The sequence below is a fragment of the Plectropomus leopardus genome, chromosome 9 (genome assembly GCF_026936395.1).
Source record: "Plectropomus leopardus strain MGB_pleo_1.0 chromosome 9, ASM2693639v1, whole genome shotgun sequence".
Lineage (NCBI taxonomy): Eukaryota > Metazoa > Chordata > Actinopteri > Perciformes > Serranidae > Plectropomus > Plectropomus leopardus.
Window position 1 is genome coordinate 1255935 of NC_142184.1, and position 14610 is coordinate 1270544.

A 14610-nucleotide genomic window follows, 5' to 3' on the forward strand; every position below is an offset into this window, starting at 1 on the left:
AATGGTAGTTGGGGGCCAGCAGGGGGACCCACTGAACGGACAACTCCTGGAGATCAGGTGGAGAGACCCACCAATCAGTCCTCTCAGGAGAAGATCCAGGAAGTGTGAGGGTATTTCAGAGTGGGTGTGGCCTGTTTGAGTCTCTGTGTGGGAGATCATGCTGCTAACCAGGAAACCAGGAGTTGTAGTACATTGGCAAGTGTGATGCATGTGTGGGGGAAGGTAGCATCAGCATGGTCACTACCTGGAGCTCACAGAGCCGGGGTCTGTTGAAGGTGGCAGTGCTGTTTGGGCTGTGATAGCCATGTGGTAGCTAGCTTAGCTAGCTTAGCTAGCTTAGCTTAGCCTTGTATCTGTGATAGCCATGTTTTAGCTTAGCCTAGCCTTGTATCTGTTATAGCCATGTGTTAGCTTAGCCTAGCCTTGTATCTGTGATAGCTAAGTGTTAGTTTAGCTTAGCCTTGTATCTGTGACAGCCATGTGTTAGCCTAGCTTAGCCTTGTATCTGTTATAGCCATGTGTTAGCTTAGCCTAGCCTTGTATCTGTGATAGCCATGTGTTAGCCTAGCTTAGCCTTGTATATGTGATAGCCACGTGTTAGCTTAGCCTAGCCTTGTATCTGTGATAGCCATGTGTTAGCCTAGCTTAGCCTTGTATCTGTGATAGCCATGTGTTAGCTTAGCTTAACCTGGTATCTGGTAGCATCGGCACTGTCATTACCTGGAGCATAAACGGAGCCTGGGTCTGTTGAAGGTGGCGGGGCTGTTTGGGCTGCGTAGCAGCAGTGAGGGCTGGCACTAGGGGAGCGGCTCTTGGACACCTGAGTTCACTGCCTAGCCTCCTGGAGGTGTTGTGGGACTAACTAGGTGAAAGGAGGTTCCCACCTGATGACCCCAGAGACGTGTTAGTTTTCACTGCTCTCTGGCCTTTATATTTTAGCCATGATAGCTGATTTGTGACCTTAGTTTCTTCATGAGTGCTTATCCTTCCCTGGAGCACAGGTCTCTTGTGTTTTAGTAGAACTGGATCTGGAGGAGCTGCTGTGATGGAGGGCCCCTTAAAGCAGGTAAATCTTTTTCATTTTACAATAAAGACCAACAAAAGTCCTCCACAAACCATCTCTGCCAACAGAAACCCCAAAATCCCACACACTGGAGCTCTGAGGACATTTTTCTGTGATAATTAAACACATTTTTACTGTATATTTACAGTCTGCTGTTTGTTCTTTGACTTTAGTTTATTACATTCATTTTTTTGGGATCAGATATGAAAAACATTGGTGTCATCCAGAGAGGAGAGATACATTATTCCAAATTTAACTAGGAGCTCATTTCCAGTGAAGGAAGCAAACAGTGAATAAACTCTGACTCCGTCCTCCATCGCTGCTGTGAGTTTTCTGCACAGAGTGACGTGAATGTCAGCAGTGTGAACACCAACAGGTCAGTATTTATGTAACCAGAGTCGTATTAAAGACAAATCATTTAACTGTAGCAGTAAATTAGATTTTGTTCTCTCCTTCATTTTTCTGCATGCTGGCAGCGTGGCTTTAGGGATGACGTAGTCAGAGCCGGCCCTCCCTACAGGCACATTACACCAGCTGTGTGGGGCCCCGCCAGGTGAGCGAGGGCCCCACCTCCCCTTCCCGTCAGTGTGTCCAGCCGAGAGACAAGAGGACAAAGCGTCTCTGTCCTCCTGTTCACCAGAGGAGAAAGAAACCACAACATTAGGGTGCTTTGTTCTTTCAACAATGGTTTGCATATCAGGAAAAACAGAGTCCACTTCTCCTTTTTCCAAAAAAACACGTCTGATCTCAGGTCTTGACCTGTGTGTGTGTGTGTGTGTGTGTGTGTGTATTTAATAAATAAATACATTGATCTGAAAAGTAAAAAATTTTTTAAAACAAACAATAAAATTACCTAAAAAGTGCTGAAAAATATGTATCAACATAATAATCCTTTTTTTAAATTTAAATAATTTTTAATTTAAAAATTTAAACAAAATAATAATTAAATATCAAACTAATTTGCTCAGGTTTCAAAGGCTCAAATAGCTTGTGAAGGGCACCTAAACGCAGCACGAGGACACTGATGTGGATCCATGGTGTGTGTGTGTGTGTGTGTGTGTGTGTGTGTGTGTGTGTGTGTGTGTGTGTGTGTGTGTGTGTGTGTGTGTGTGTGTGTGTGTGTGTGTGTGTGTGTGTGTGTGTGTGTGTGTGTGTATTTGCCTCTGATGAATATGCATCAAACATGTTACTGGAAACATGGGCGGTTCCTGAATTTCTGCTTTTCCCAAAAATGCAAATAATTGTTTTGTGTGAGCGTTTTCCATGAGGTGAAATGACACTGAGGGACTGTGAGGCGTTCAGTCTGAACTCGGGGAGCGATTTGATCAGCCGCAAGTCCGAGGTCACACACTCAACCCGACTGAGAGCCGACGAGATGGACACAATCCTGCTGCTCGTCATCGCAGGCAAGTGTTTGATAGGATTTATTATCTTTCTTCATCTTTATCTTTATTCTCAGTACTTTAATATATCTAAATATGGGATGCACCGTGATGTCAGTAAAAAAATGTTTTTTTTTTCATAAAATAAATCAAGTGAATGTGTATTTAAAAAGAAAAAAAAGCTTAAAATTCATGACTTAAAAAAACATCAAAAGTTTCTTGTCATGAGTTTGTGTGAGCGTGCCGCTCAGACGTCATCATGAGGAGCAGCCGACGGGAGTGAATGTGTTAATGACTTTCAGCTTATTTCAGCAAACAAACGTTTATCAAACTAAACTTTCATAACCTCCTTAAAATAAGACAGTGAGTTATCACTGAAAGACATACGACACATGAGGGTGAGCTTCAACGCCATGTGAGCACCACAGTGAGGCGGTCAGGACCGAGGCGCTCCACATTAACCCTTTCAAAGCTGGAGCAGCATCGCTCTCCTTATGCTGCTTTCAGACGCCTTTCTGAAGTATTTAACCCTTTGAACCCAGAACAAACTGCTGTGATTCCTTTCAAAAACTTCTGAAAAGGTAACGAACAGCTTAGTGAGAAATGTGCCACAAATTCAGCGTAGCATTAGTTCAGGCAGGCCACGCTGTCGTAGCGCTGCTGCTGTTGATAGCTGATATCATGCAAGCCTAATCAGCTGATGGCCAGCTGATTCACCTCTAAGCATCTGATTTGCTCATTCACTTGCGCCGCCTTATTTAAGCTGCTCTAGCCCGCCGGTCTTCCCTGTTCCCTCTGCATACTGCTTTTGCGCCCTCCTCCTCCTGCGTCCTTCCTGTGCCGTTCTGACTTGATCTATGACGTTGTGTCACTGACGCCTGCTCTGTGGGGGTGTTGTTCTTCTCGTTATTTGCTGCTGCTCTCCCCTCCTCAGGAACGTGTGCTGCTCCTGTTTTATGCTTCCACGTAAGCACGTGGAAGGGCAGGGCCCCCCAGAATACTAATAATTGCAATAACCTAAATCTAAAAGCTGCAAAGAAGTGTAGTAGTAGACTAAGTGGTCCTGACTGAAATTTCAATTAATTTCCCCTTTCCCTAATTATTTAATTAACTGTCGAACCTTACTAATGACCTGCAGACATGTTTTCTAGTCCCTGTCTAAACTAAGCAATGACCTGCGGACTCATTTTTTCGTCCCAGTCAAACCTTAGTTACGCCCTACGGACACGTGTTCTAGTCCCTGTCAAACCTTAGCGAAGACCCGTGGACATGTTTTCTAGTCCCTCTCAAACCTTAGTAGCGACCTGCTGACACATTTTCTAGTCCCAGTTGAACCTAAGCGACAACCTGCTGACATGATTACTAGTCATTGTCAAACCTTAGCGAAGACCTGTGGACACATTTTCTAGTCACTGTCAAACCTTTGTAATGACCTGCAGACATGTTTACTAGTCCCTGGTGAACCTTACTGATAACCTACAGACACGTTTGCTAGTCCCAGTCGATCCTTACTGATAACCTGTGGACACGTTTACCACTCCCTGTCCAACCTTACTGATGACCTGCAGACACGTTTGGAAGTCCCTGTCGATCTTTACCGATGACCTGCAGACATGTTATCTAGTACCTGTTAAACCCTACTGATGACCTGCAGACATGTTGTGTAGTCCCCATTACACCTTCGTAACTAGTCCCTGTCCAACCTAAGCAGAGACCTGCTGACAAATTTTCTAGTCTCTGACGAGCCCTTGTAATGACCTGCTGGCACATTTTCCAGTCCCAGTCAAACCTTAGCAGTGACCTGCTGACAAGTTTTCTAGTCTCTAACGAACCCTTGTAATGACCTGCTGGCACATTTTCAAGTACCTGACGAAACTTGACCTGCGGACTGTCAAAACTCAGTTATGACCTGCTGACATGTTTTCTAGTCCCTGTTAAACCATAGCAACGACCTGCTGATATGTTTTCTAGTCACTGTCAAAGCTCAGTTATGGCCTGCTGACACATTCTCTAGTCCCCGTCAAATCTTAACAATGACCTGTGGACACGTTTTCTAGTCCGTCGAACCTCTGAAACAACTTGCAGACATGTTTTCTCGTTACTGTCGAACATTGGTGATGACCTGCAGACATGTCCCTGTCGACCCGTTTTCTAGTTCCTTTCTAATCTTACTGATGACCTGCAGACATGTTGTCTAGTCCCCATCATACCTTAGTAACTAGTCACTTTTGAACCTTAGCAGTGACCTGCTGACACATTTTCTAGTCACTGTGTTACCTTGGTAATGACTTGAGGACACATTTTGTACTCCCTGTCAAACTTAATAATGACCTGCAGACTTGTTTTCTAGTCTCTGTCAAACCTTAGTAACAAAATGCAGACACGTTCTCTAGTGCCTCTCAAACCTCAGTAAAGACCTGCAGACTCGTTTTCCAGTCACTCTCTGACCTTAGTAAAGACCTGCTAACTTGCATTTGTAAACTCAGTAAGTTTTTCAGTGTCGGACCTTAATGAAGACCTGCAGACTTTTTTCTAGACTCTTATCTTTGCACCTCTTGTCCGCACTTTTGCTGTTTTTATCTATGATTTTTATTTTTTTTATTTTAAATTTTTAAAATCATTAGGTTATTAATTTTACCTTTCATATCTTTTTATCTTTTATATATTTTTACCTTTTTACCTTTTTACCTTTTATAACTTTTAGCTTTTCATAGATTTTTACTTTTTGTACCTTATCTTTTATATCTTTTTACCTTTTTTTATTCTTTTACCTTATTCACCTGATCACTGTGCATGTGCGTCTCTACAGGACTGTGTGTCGTCTCATCACACGCCGGACCCACGTTCCATTTTGTTCACGTTAAGAGGAACTGGACCGAAGCACAAAGATACTGCAGAGAGAAATACACAGACCTGGCCACCATCACCAGCATGAAGGACATGAACAGCCTGACCAACAGCTTTAATTTAAGCGAGCACCAACAGGTAGAGTCAGGAGGATTCAGCTGTTTCACTTCTCCCTCTCTTTGTTAAGTCGTGTCGATAACTGTGTCGCTGAGGTGGGTTAAACTTTCAAAATCTGATACTACAAAAAATATTGACTCAGTGCAGTAAAAGTACAATATTCCCTCTAAAATGTAGCAGAGTGGAAGTATAAAGTGTTTTCAGTCCAAACTTCCCTCGTGGTGTTTCAGTGTTTCCCTGTTGAGCTGCAGTGGAGGGACGGGAACAAAAGGAGGAGGACTGAAACTTTGGAAGCTTTTGAAAATATTTTAATATAATTTTTATACTACTGAGGTTGTTCCACATCACGTACACTGAGCGCAGATTACAGAGGATCTCTTTAACCCTTTCAAAGCTGAACTAACTGACTGAATTTCTTTCAAAAACATTGGAAGAAGGCAATGAGCAACTCAACAAGAAATGGCCCCAAAATGAGGAAGAAATTAGTTCTGATTACCTGAAAATAAAAAAAGAGGAAAAAAAGCACAAAAAAGGCAAATTACAAACAAAAACAAAAAGATGAAAATGTCCTTAAGAAGAGGTAAACTTTTTTTTTTTTGTGTAACACCATTTCATTGTTATTATTTTTGTTTTGCAGTGTGCAGAACATTTCCTGCAAAGTTCCTCATTGCATTTTTCCCAAACTTTTAAAAGAAATCAAACCGATTTTCTCAGGTTTCAGAGGTTTAAATGTGTGTGTGTGTGTGTGTGTGAAAGGCGTCTGAATGCAGCACGGAGCTGATGTCGCTCCAGGTTTAAAGGGTTAAAGGAGCTGTATGTGACATTCAGAGCGTTAATATAGCAGTAAGACACTTTGCTATGGAAAGATATCCTGGAGCGACGGCGTCCTGGGTGGCTGCAGGTGGATGCCGCCGCTCATCACTGCGCTCATGTGATGGTTACTGCTGACGCTGAAGCGCAGCAGCCGCCCTCTGATTTCCCCGAGGTGAACAAGAGAAGCTCCGTTCGCTCTGTTACTGCTGTCGTACAAACTCAAGCTACACTTGAAGTATTTAGAGAAACGTCATTTAAAGACCGACACGTTTCAGCTCGAGGCCTTCATCAGGGTCATCGTGCAACAGATTACAAACAGCATTTAAATAATGTGTACAAAATACTCCCAAAAAAAACTACTTTAATGTAAAGAAACAGTTTAATTTCAGAAAAAAACTTTCATAAAAAAACACTGTATTAAAAAATTTGAATGAAGAAACTTTGGTTGAAAAGATAAATACAAATAAATTAAATAAAAACCTTTTAAACATCACTTAGTTAAAATTAACTTTATTTACAAACTCACTTAAAACTTCAATTTCAAAAAACACTTTTATTGAAAAAAAATGAACTAAAACGTTTTAAAAACACTTCAGTATTTTAAAAAACACTTTAATCAAAATAAACTTTAAATGCAAAATATTTCAAAACAGCACTTCAGTTCACATAAACTTAATTACTCTGAAAAACTTTACAGAGTTTAGGGCAGAATTAACAAAAGCTGCCTCTTCGTGCCTTTTAGTTCTGACCTCTGCAACAACCAAGAGGCTTGAGTCCGAGGATCTCAGAGACCCAGCAGCCACATAAATGTTGACCATGTCAGACAGATCAGACGCTGCAAGACCTTTAATTTTGAAATGAGTTGAGTGACAGACGGGTAATCAGTGTGACGATTTTAAGACTGGAGTGATGTGGACTTCCTGTCTGGGTTTTGGTCCGAACACGTGCTGCTGCGTTTATGTCTGATGTCAAAATGTGGAACAAAAGCTGCACGTCTGATTCTTTTTATGTCCATCAAATGTTGTTTTCAGTTAGCCTGGATAGGACTGTACAACGACGTGGACAGCTGGAGGTGGTCACTGTCAGACACGAGCTTCTACGGACACGGAGAGACCGAGTTCAGACGATGGATGTCTGGAGAACCAGACAACCACGGCAGTGCTGAATACTGCATATACATGTACAGTGATGGCTATTGGTATGACTTCAGCTGTGTTGACCGTCATAAGGCGGTCTGCTGTAACGTCACAGGTGAGAACTTTAACTGGTGAAGACACAAACAAACCAGTTTAGTTTGTTGACCTCTGACCTTCTCTGCGTCTCTTTGCGTCTTCAGTTCCTTTAATGTCATTTAAAGCAGACGGAGCAGAGCTCGGCCTTCGTTTGAATTTTGGAAGCGGGGTCATCGAACTTTATTAATGTCCCGAAACAGGTGGAGCATGAACTCAGGTTTATCCCTCGTCACTGTCTCCGTCAAAAAGGCTTTAAGAAAAGGAGACAAAATAGCTGTGACGTGTCTTTATGGATGAATGTGAGACTGGACGCCTGCATGTTCATATGCACACAGCTCCGTGCTGATTTCACCTTCATGCTCAGATTCATCACTGAACAAAAAGACAAAAATATTCAGAAGTAGAGAGAAAATAAAGTGTTTATGTTGTTTGTTGTGTTGCCTCTACACAGCTCTTCACTGTGGTTCATTTTCAGGCTCTAATGTGACATTTGTCCTCTCTGACACCTTCATGACCTGGACTGAGGCCCAGAGCTACTGCAGACAGCACCACACAGACCTGGCCAGTGTGAGGAACCTGACAGAGAACCTGCAGGTACAGAAGCTGATACCTGCACCAGGAGTGACAGTCGTCTGGATCGGCCTCTTCAGAGACTCCTGGAAGTGGTCAGATGGAGGTAACTCCTCTTTCAGGTACTGGAGACAATCGCAGCCTGATAACGGTGAGAGTAAGGAGTTTTGTGTGGCTGCAAACTTTGGCCAGTCTGGAAACTGGGAGGACTGGAACTGTGACTACAAGAGAGCGTTCATTTGCTACAGCAAACGTGAGTGATGACCTATGATTCAAATGATATTTATTTGACCTCAGCATTAAATTTCCTCAATGATGATATTACATAACAATAATAATAATTAACAGTGAACTCTAGACAATAACTTTTAACTGTCATGATGCTGATAGTTTTTATGGAATTATTTGGAAGGTTAGCAGCAGTGTTGATAAAGTCAATTTAGTTTTATTTTATTAATATCTCGCCAAATCATAAAAAATGTTAAAAAAAAAAGGTTAAAGGTTAAAAATCTTTAATTTTGGTTTCCTAATGTAAATCTATTGTTTAAAGTGATGAAATCCTGAAACTTTTTCCGCAGCCGAACCAAAGCCGACTACGACCAAGCAAGTGTTCAGACTGAGGCTGAGCAAAGAGGACTCCTCTCTGGACCTGAATGACCCTGCTGTGGCCGAGAGCCTCTTGAAGCAGGTAAATCACATTTTCTCATTTTCTGCAAAGACAAAACCACCGAACGACTCCTCCAAGCACATTAAAATACGATAAGACTCGATCGATCCCCAGAGAGGAAATTCGGCTTAGAGCAGAAGAAGAAACAGACTGAGGAGGAAACAGATAAAGAGCTACTGAAAGTAATAAATGCAGCAAAATAAGAACCTTCAGTAAATGACATTCAGCAGCTAAAAACATGAGAAACATCACAACACTTTGTCCACATCCAGGACATGACTGGAGCTTTGTGTGAACACACGTGTGCAGAAGTAAAGAGTCTGTTAGTGCCACTCTGCAGGCCTTATTGATGTCCAATGATGAAGAATCAACACTCAGCACAAACTTTGCTATCTGCCACCAAATGCAGCAGGAAAGTGCCCGAAAACCATCCAGCCGTCTGAGAGACGCCAGAGTTTACAAGAGAAGAAGAAAGTCCAACAGAGCAACAAGAATTACTGCCTCACGATACGACGCTGAGCAACGACCCAACATTATGATGTCGCAGTGAGGCTGACCTCTGACCTTTAGCATTTAAAGTCTCATCACCTCCTCATTATATCCTGTCAGACATCTGTGTCAAACTTTGTCTTCACAAACGTGTGAATTCTTGAGTTACGGCCAAAATCATTTTGTGAGCTCACAGAGACCTCCGACCCAGGGTTCCCCAGGATCCTTAAAAAGTCTTAAAAGGCCTTGAATTCATTCATCTTAAAATAAAGCCTTAATTGGCATCAAAATGTCTTAAATCAATCTTTCAAAAGTCTTAAAATGCTTCGACAGTGGAGGTAGGATTGTTATAAATCTTTTCTTTCTGACACTGCAAAAGCTCAAAATAAAAAAATCCATCTGAGTCGTGTTTTATGTTACAATGAATTTAAAACATAACAAAGATTCCTCCATCACCTCAAGTAACTGATAACAGTACATTTTTCCTTTAGTATTGAAAAAATACTACTACTGAAAAAATGGTCCTAAATTTTAATTCCAGCTGCATTAAAAGTCTTTTAAGTCTTAAATCCCACTTACCTTAAGTTACAGGAAACCTGCTTCAACCACCAAATTCTCATCCGTTCATTCTTGAGTCGGAGTTAGGGATGCAACCTGTCCCGTATAATACCGAATCATCCCGTATTTAAAGGTCAAATGTGCTGTCCCGTACTCAATCAATATTGAATCAATACGGGTCATAATTTGTCCCGTTTTTCTGAACACAAAACAGGATTCATCACAGAAGTGCAGGGGCCAAAAAGTGTGTATGTGTGTTTCATACCGACTGCTTCACCTTCAAGTTACCAACATGCTGCTGTGAAAATGCTGTTTAGCCTAAATAAACTTTGGGGAGCACCTCATGCCGTTACTTAACTCTTTCCCCGCCGCTGACGAGATTTTGCACCAAAGTCCGACAGCTCACTCTGGCGAGGACATGTCCGACATCTCGTGTCCAACACTGTGTTCCAGCGTGGACATGTCCAACAGCTCACTCCAACTGGAGCAGCCACTCACTCAGCTTTACAAACTGTCGCACTTTTCCAACAAACACCTGTCATTGACAGTCTGCAATCTGAGATTTTTATCTAACTGATGCAACTATTTCCTGTCATGTACTCTTTATGTCCTTTTCATGTTGAGAGCAGCCAAGGCCTTTAGGCTGCGTTTCTGCATAAAAAACACAAACTGATGCACAAGAATTCATCAGAATGAAACGAAGTGTCTGACTCTCTAAATCTCCCAAATCTAAATCTCCCCTCTTCATTTGTGTCCCTCTGGCATGGGCCTGCGAGGCGTCCTTCATTTTTCCACCCACAAGGTGGCAACCCGAGTTCAAATGAACCTTTTTGCCAAATTTGAAGACATTTCCAATCGTCGTCGAGAGATTTTGCTCACAAAAACTAAAAGGACGTTCATACAACCTGAAAGCGTGAGGCCTCCAGCCGCGGCTATCGCTGCTGCAGCTGCATTATAAAGGTGAACATAAAGCCGAGCGCTGCTGAAATGGAGCTTCAGATGAGGAGAAAATGAAAAAGCGTGCAGAATGTAATCTGTGTGTGTGAGCGATGATGTTGAGGAGTTTTGTGTCTCAGATCAAACAGAAGCTGAAGGACCAGGGGCTGAGTGACGACGTCAGACTGAGCTGGAGGAAGCAGCCGGGTGGAAAAATCTTCCACAAGGAGGAGAAGAAGAAGAAGAAGAAGAAGACCACGAAGGACGAGCTTTAAGCTTCAGCTGTCTGTTTTCAGCAGAGAAAAGTGAATTTCTTTCCTCAAAGTCCTCACGTAACGAGTCAGAGCAGAGCTGCAAGAATACGCTGAGTCATGGATTATTCACAGATATTAAGATCATCAGTTCATCCTTTTAGTCGTTTTGTGAGCTGGTTCCAGCTTCTTGATGCTTTTCTTTGTCAGATATGATCAGAAACTTCATATCTGAAATTGTTGCTCCATTAAAACAAGACACAAGATTTATCTTTTTGGCCCGTTGGAAATTATAACAGGCTTTTTCACCATATTTCAACATTTTATACATTAGATTAGATAAGAAAAGATACTTTAAGATAAAATAAAATATGAATTGACTGAAGAAAATACCAATGAAAAACAAAAGACTTTTAAAAATATTTATGATAATAATGTCTTCATTTGGGAATAATATTGTTTCTAAAACAGGAAGTTGTCCCTGTAATGTGTCAGAATATATTCAGAGGAGTCAGCAGTAAATAACTGTATTCATTCTTCTGATGCTGTCACCTTTTTAGGGACACGAACTTAAAGCAATTTCCCTAAAATTATTATTGTCACTTTTCATGTTACTGATACATTTTCCAAGCAAATATTTTCTGGTTCCAGCTTCTGAAATATGAAGATTTCACATTTTCTTTGTTATATATGATAAAAAACCGTAATATCTGAAGTTGCTGGTCGATTAAAATAAGACATTAATATTCAGCTGCTTTGGTTTCTGCCAAATTAGACAATTTACACATACAATATTTTAAGATGAATTAAGATTAGATGAGATTTGGTAAAATATGCTAAAATATACTTTAAGATGAGATTAAAATAAAAAGATCTGACTGAAAGCCACACCTTAAAAATGAGCTTTAATGTTTTTTTTAGAAACTTCAAATTTGATTTTTATGAGAAATAAAATGTCTTTTTTTGAATGAGAGTGATTTTGCACTTAAAACAATTCTAAAAAATTGAAGTTATGCTGGTTCCAGCTTCTCAAAGATGAAGATTTGATGCTTTTTGTTGTTGATGTTGTTGTTTATGATCATATATTTAATATCTCTGAAGTGAATTTGTGTTTGGGTTGTGGGAAATTATAACAGGTGTTTTTTGTTTATGTTTTTTAAAACTATTTTCTGACATTTTATAGGTTTGGTACATTTTATTACATAAGATCCTGTAAAATATCTACAGTGAAAAACAAAAGATAATGCTTTAATATTTTAAAGAATTGTTAAAATCGCTTTTCATGATAATTTTTTTCTTTGTTTATATTGCATCCAAAGATGTGGTGTTTTCTACCTGTGATGTGTCAGAAAATAGTTATTTAGATTAAAATATGTAATATTCTCATGCTGTTACCTTATTAGAGATGCAAACTTTAAGCAGTTTCCCTAAAATTATTTATATATTTATATAAGTGTGTTTTAATATTTAATATTACTACCAAATATTTCTGGTTCCAGCTTCTCAAATACAAAGATTTGACATTTTTCCTCATAATATATAGTAAAAAAAAGACAATGTCTTAAGCTGTTGGTCTATTAGAAGAAAGGCATTAAAATTTGTCTGCTTAGGTTGTGGTAAATTAGACAGTTTTCAATATTATCTGGCAATTTATACATAAAAGACTTTAAGATAAAATAAGATTAGATAAAATTTGGTAAAATATGCTAAAATATACTTTCTTTAAAAAAAAAAAAGATTTGATTGAAAGCCACACCTTAAACATTTGCTTTAATGTTTTTTGGAAACCTAAATTTCATTTTTCTGGTTTCAGCTTCTCAAATATGAAGATTTGATGCTTTTCTCTGTGTATGATCATAAACTTATTGATTAATTAAAGCCAGACGTTTGAATTTTTTTTTGTTTTTTGTTGTGGGAAATTATAACAGGAACTGTTTTTCTGAGTTTAGTTTTTGAGGAGATACTTTCAGATAAGACAAAACACATACATTTAGGAAAGATTGGCTTTAAATTTAATTTAATTTTATTTTATGTTATTCTATTTTCTTTCCTTTTTTTTAAGAAAAGTGTCTACAGTCCTTGAGGAAATATTACATCCAAAACAATATGTTGTCACCTGGTAATGTGCCACAATATATTCCAATGTGTTACATAGAAAATAACTATATATATCTTTTTATTCTCCTTTTGTCACCTTGTTAGGGATGCAAACTTTAGTAATCAGTTTCAGTAACTTCATTTTAGTGACTTTTTTATGTTACTGTTACATGTTCCAAGCGACAGTGCCAAATATTGTTGATCATATATGAATAAAACTTGTTTTGGCTGGGTTATAAAAATAAAAAGTATCTTTGGAAAAATGCCACAATGAAATAAAAAGACAGACTTTTGCAGGGATGTGGTCCTAAGGTGATTATTACGAACCAAAATCATGTTGCAGTTAAGTGATATTAATTTTGTTTTACAAAATTTACCTTAAAAAATTCGTATGTTACAGCTTTTGCAGTGAGGTGTTTGCTGGGTGTTTTTTGCCCTCCTGCTTGACTGCGGGCGTGAGTATGGGTGTTTTTTGCCCTCTCGTTTGCCTGCAGGCCTGACCACGGGTGTTTTCTGCCCCACTGTTTGCCTGCAGGCGCCGCTGTCGTTTTGCAGCCGGATGTGTCTCAGAACAACTTGTTCCACCAACGAAGAAGACACGGCAAGGTCTTTACTGCAGAGATCGTGTATTTTTGGAAAGCTGTTTCACACGTCAGCAAAGAAAAAACACCTGAGGGTTTCAGGAACAACTTGTACCTGAGTGGTGGAAGAAGAAATCAGAACTTAAATTTACTTAGAAGTGATAGTATAGTGATAGTTAGGACATTTCTGGTATTTAAGGGCATTTCTAGGATTATAGGATGTTTCCAGGATTTTTAGAACATTTATAGGATGTACAATGTTACTAGGATTTTTGGACATTTTTAGGATTTCTGGACTTTTTTCTTATGATTGTTTCCAGGACTTTTCTTGGATTTCTAGATTTTTCTCAGATTTTGGTATATTTCTAGGATTAAAGGACATTTCTAGGATTCTGGGACGTTTAAAGGATTTTAAAATGTTTCTAGGTTGTACAGCATTACTAGGATTTTTGGACATTTTAAAGATTTTTAGACTTTTCTGTGATTTTAGGATATTTCTATGATTGTAGGAATTTTTTTCTAGGATTTTAGCACATTTATAATTTTTTTAAAACAATGTTTTCTTGGATTTTAGGACATTTTTAGGATGTCTGGACTTTTTTTTAAGGATGTTTCCAGGGATTAAGGACGTTTTTAGGACTTAACCACATTGTCTTATTTCAGGGCGTTTCTTGAATTTTAAGACGTTTAGGATGCTTCTTGGATTTCAGGACAATTTGGGGATTGAAAGACATTTCTTTATGGCATTTCTAGGATTTCTGGACTTTTCTTGGATTTTGGCATATTTGTAGGATAAAGGGCGTTAATGAGATTTTAGGACCTTTACAAGATTCTTGAATGTCAAGGAATTTTAGGACATTTGTAGTAAATTAGGACGTTTAGAAGATCTTCTAGGTTGTATTAGTTAGATTTTTGGAGGATGTTTCTAGAAGTTAGGGTTTCAGACTGTCTCTAGCTTCATAGGAAGTTTTGGGGATTTTAGGACATTATCTAGGACCTCTGTCGCG

At 39.4% G+C, this 14610-nt stretch overlaps 1 protein-coding gene across 2 annotated transcripts; it reads left to right on the top strand.

Annotated features, from left to right (window-relative positions):
* Nucleotides 1–5190: 5190 nt before the first annotated feature.
* LOC148188622 (secretory phospholipase A2 receptor-like) lies at nucleotides 5191–13311 on the top strand. 2 transcript variants are annotated; one of them, XM_088081651.1, is made up of 5 exons: nucleotides 5191–5430; nucleotides 7254–7473; nucleotides 7930–8277; nucleotides 8603–8712; nucleotides 9101–9646. In XM_088081651.1, the coding sequence occupies exons 1-5, from the start codon at nucleotides 5239–5241 to the stop codon at nucleotides 9239–9241; spliced, it is 1011 nt and encodes a 336-aa protein (XP_087937777.1). In that variant the 5' UTR covers nucleotides 5191–5238; the 3' UTR covers nucleotides 9242–9646. The 2 variants fall into 2 exon arrangements, with proteins under 2 accessions (XP_087937777.1, XP_087937778.1); XM_088081652.1 differs by lacking the exon at nucleotides 9101–9646 and adding an exon at nucleotides 10815–13311 and having other exon boundaries at nucleotides 5203–5430.
* Nucleotides 13312–14610: the final 1299 nt, after the last annotated feature.

Bases quoted from the DNA above. Each gene is read 5' to 3' on its own strand.
- LOC148188622 (XM_088081651.1), top strand. From the start codon at position 5,239: ATGTGCGTCTCTACAGGACTGTGTGTCGTCTCATCACACGCCGGACCC. The intron at 5,431-7,253 runs GTAGAGTCAGGA...TGTTGTTTTCAG, and splicing joins ATTTAAGCGAGCACCAACAG to TTAGCCTGGATAGGACTGTA. The intron at 7,474-7,929 runs GTGAGAACTTTA...GTTCATTTTCAG, and splicing joins GGTCTGCTGTAACGTCACAG to GCTCTAATGTGACATTTGTC.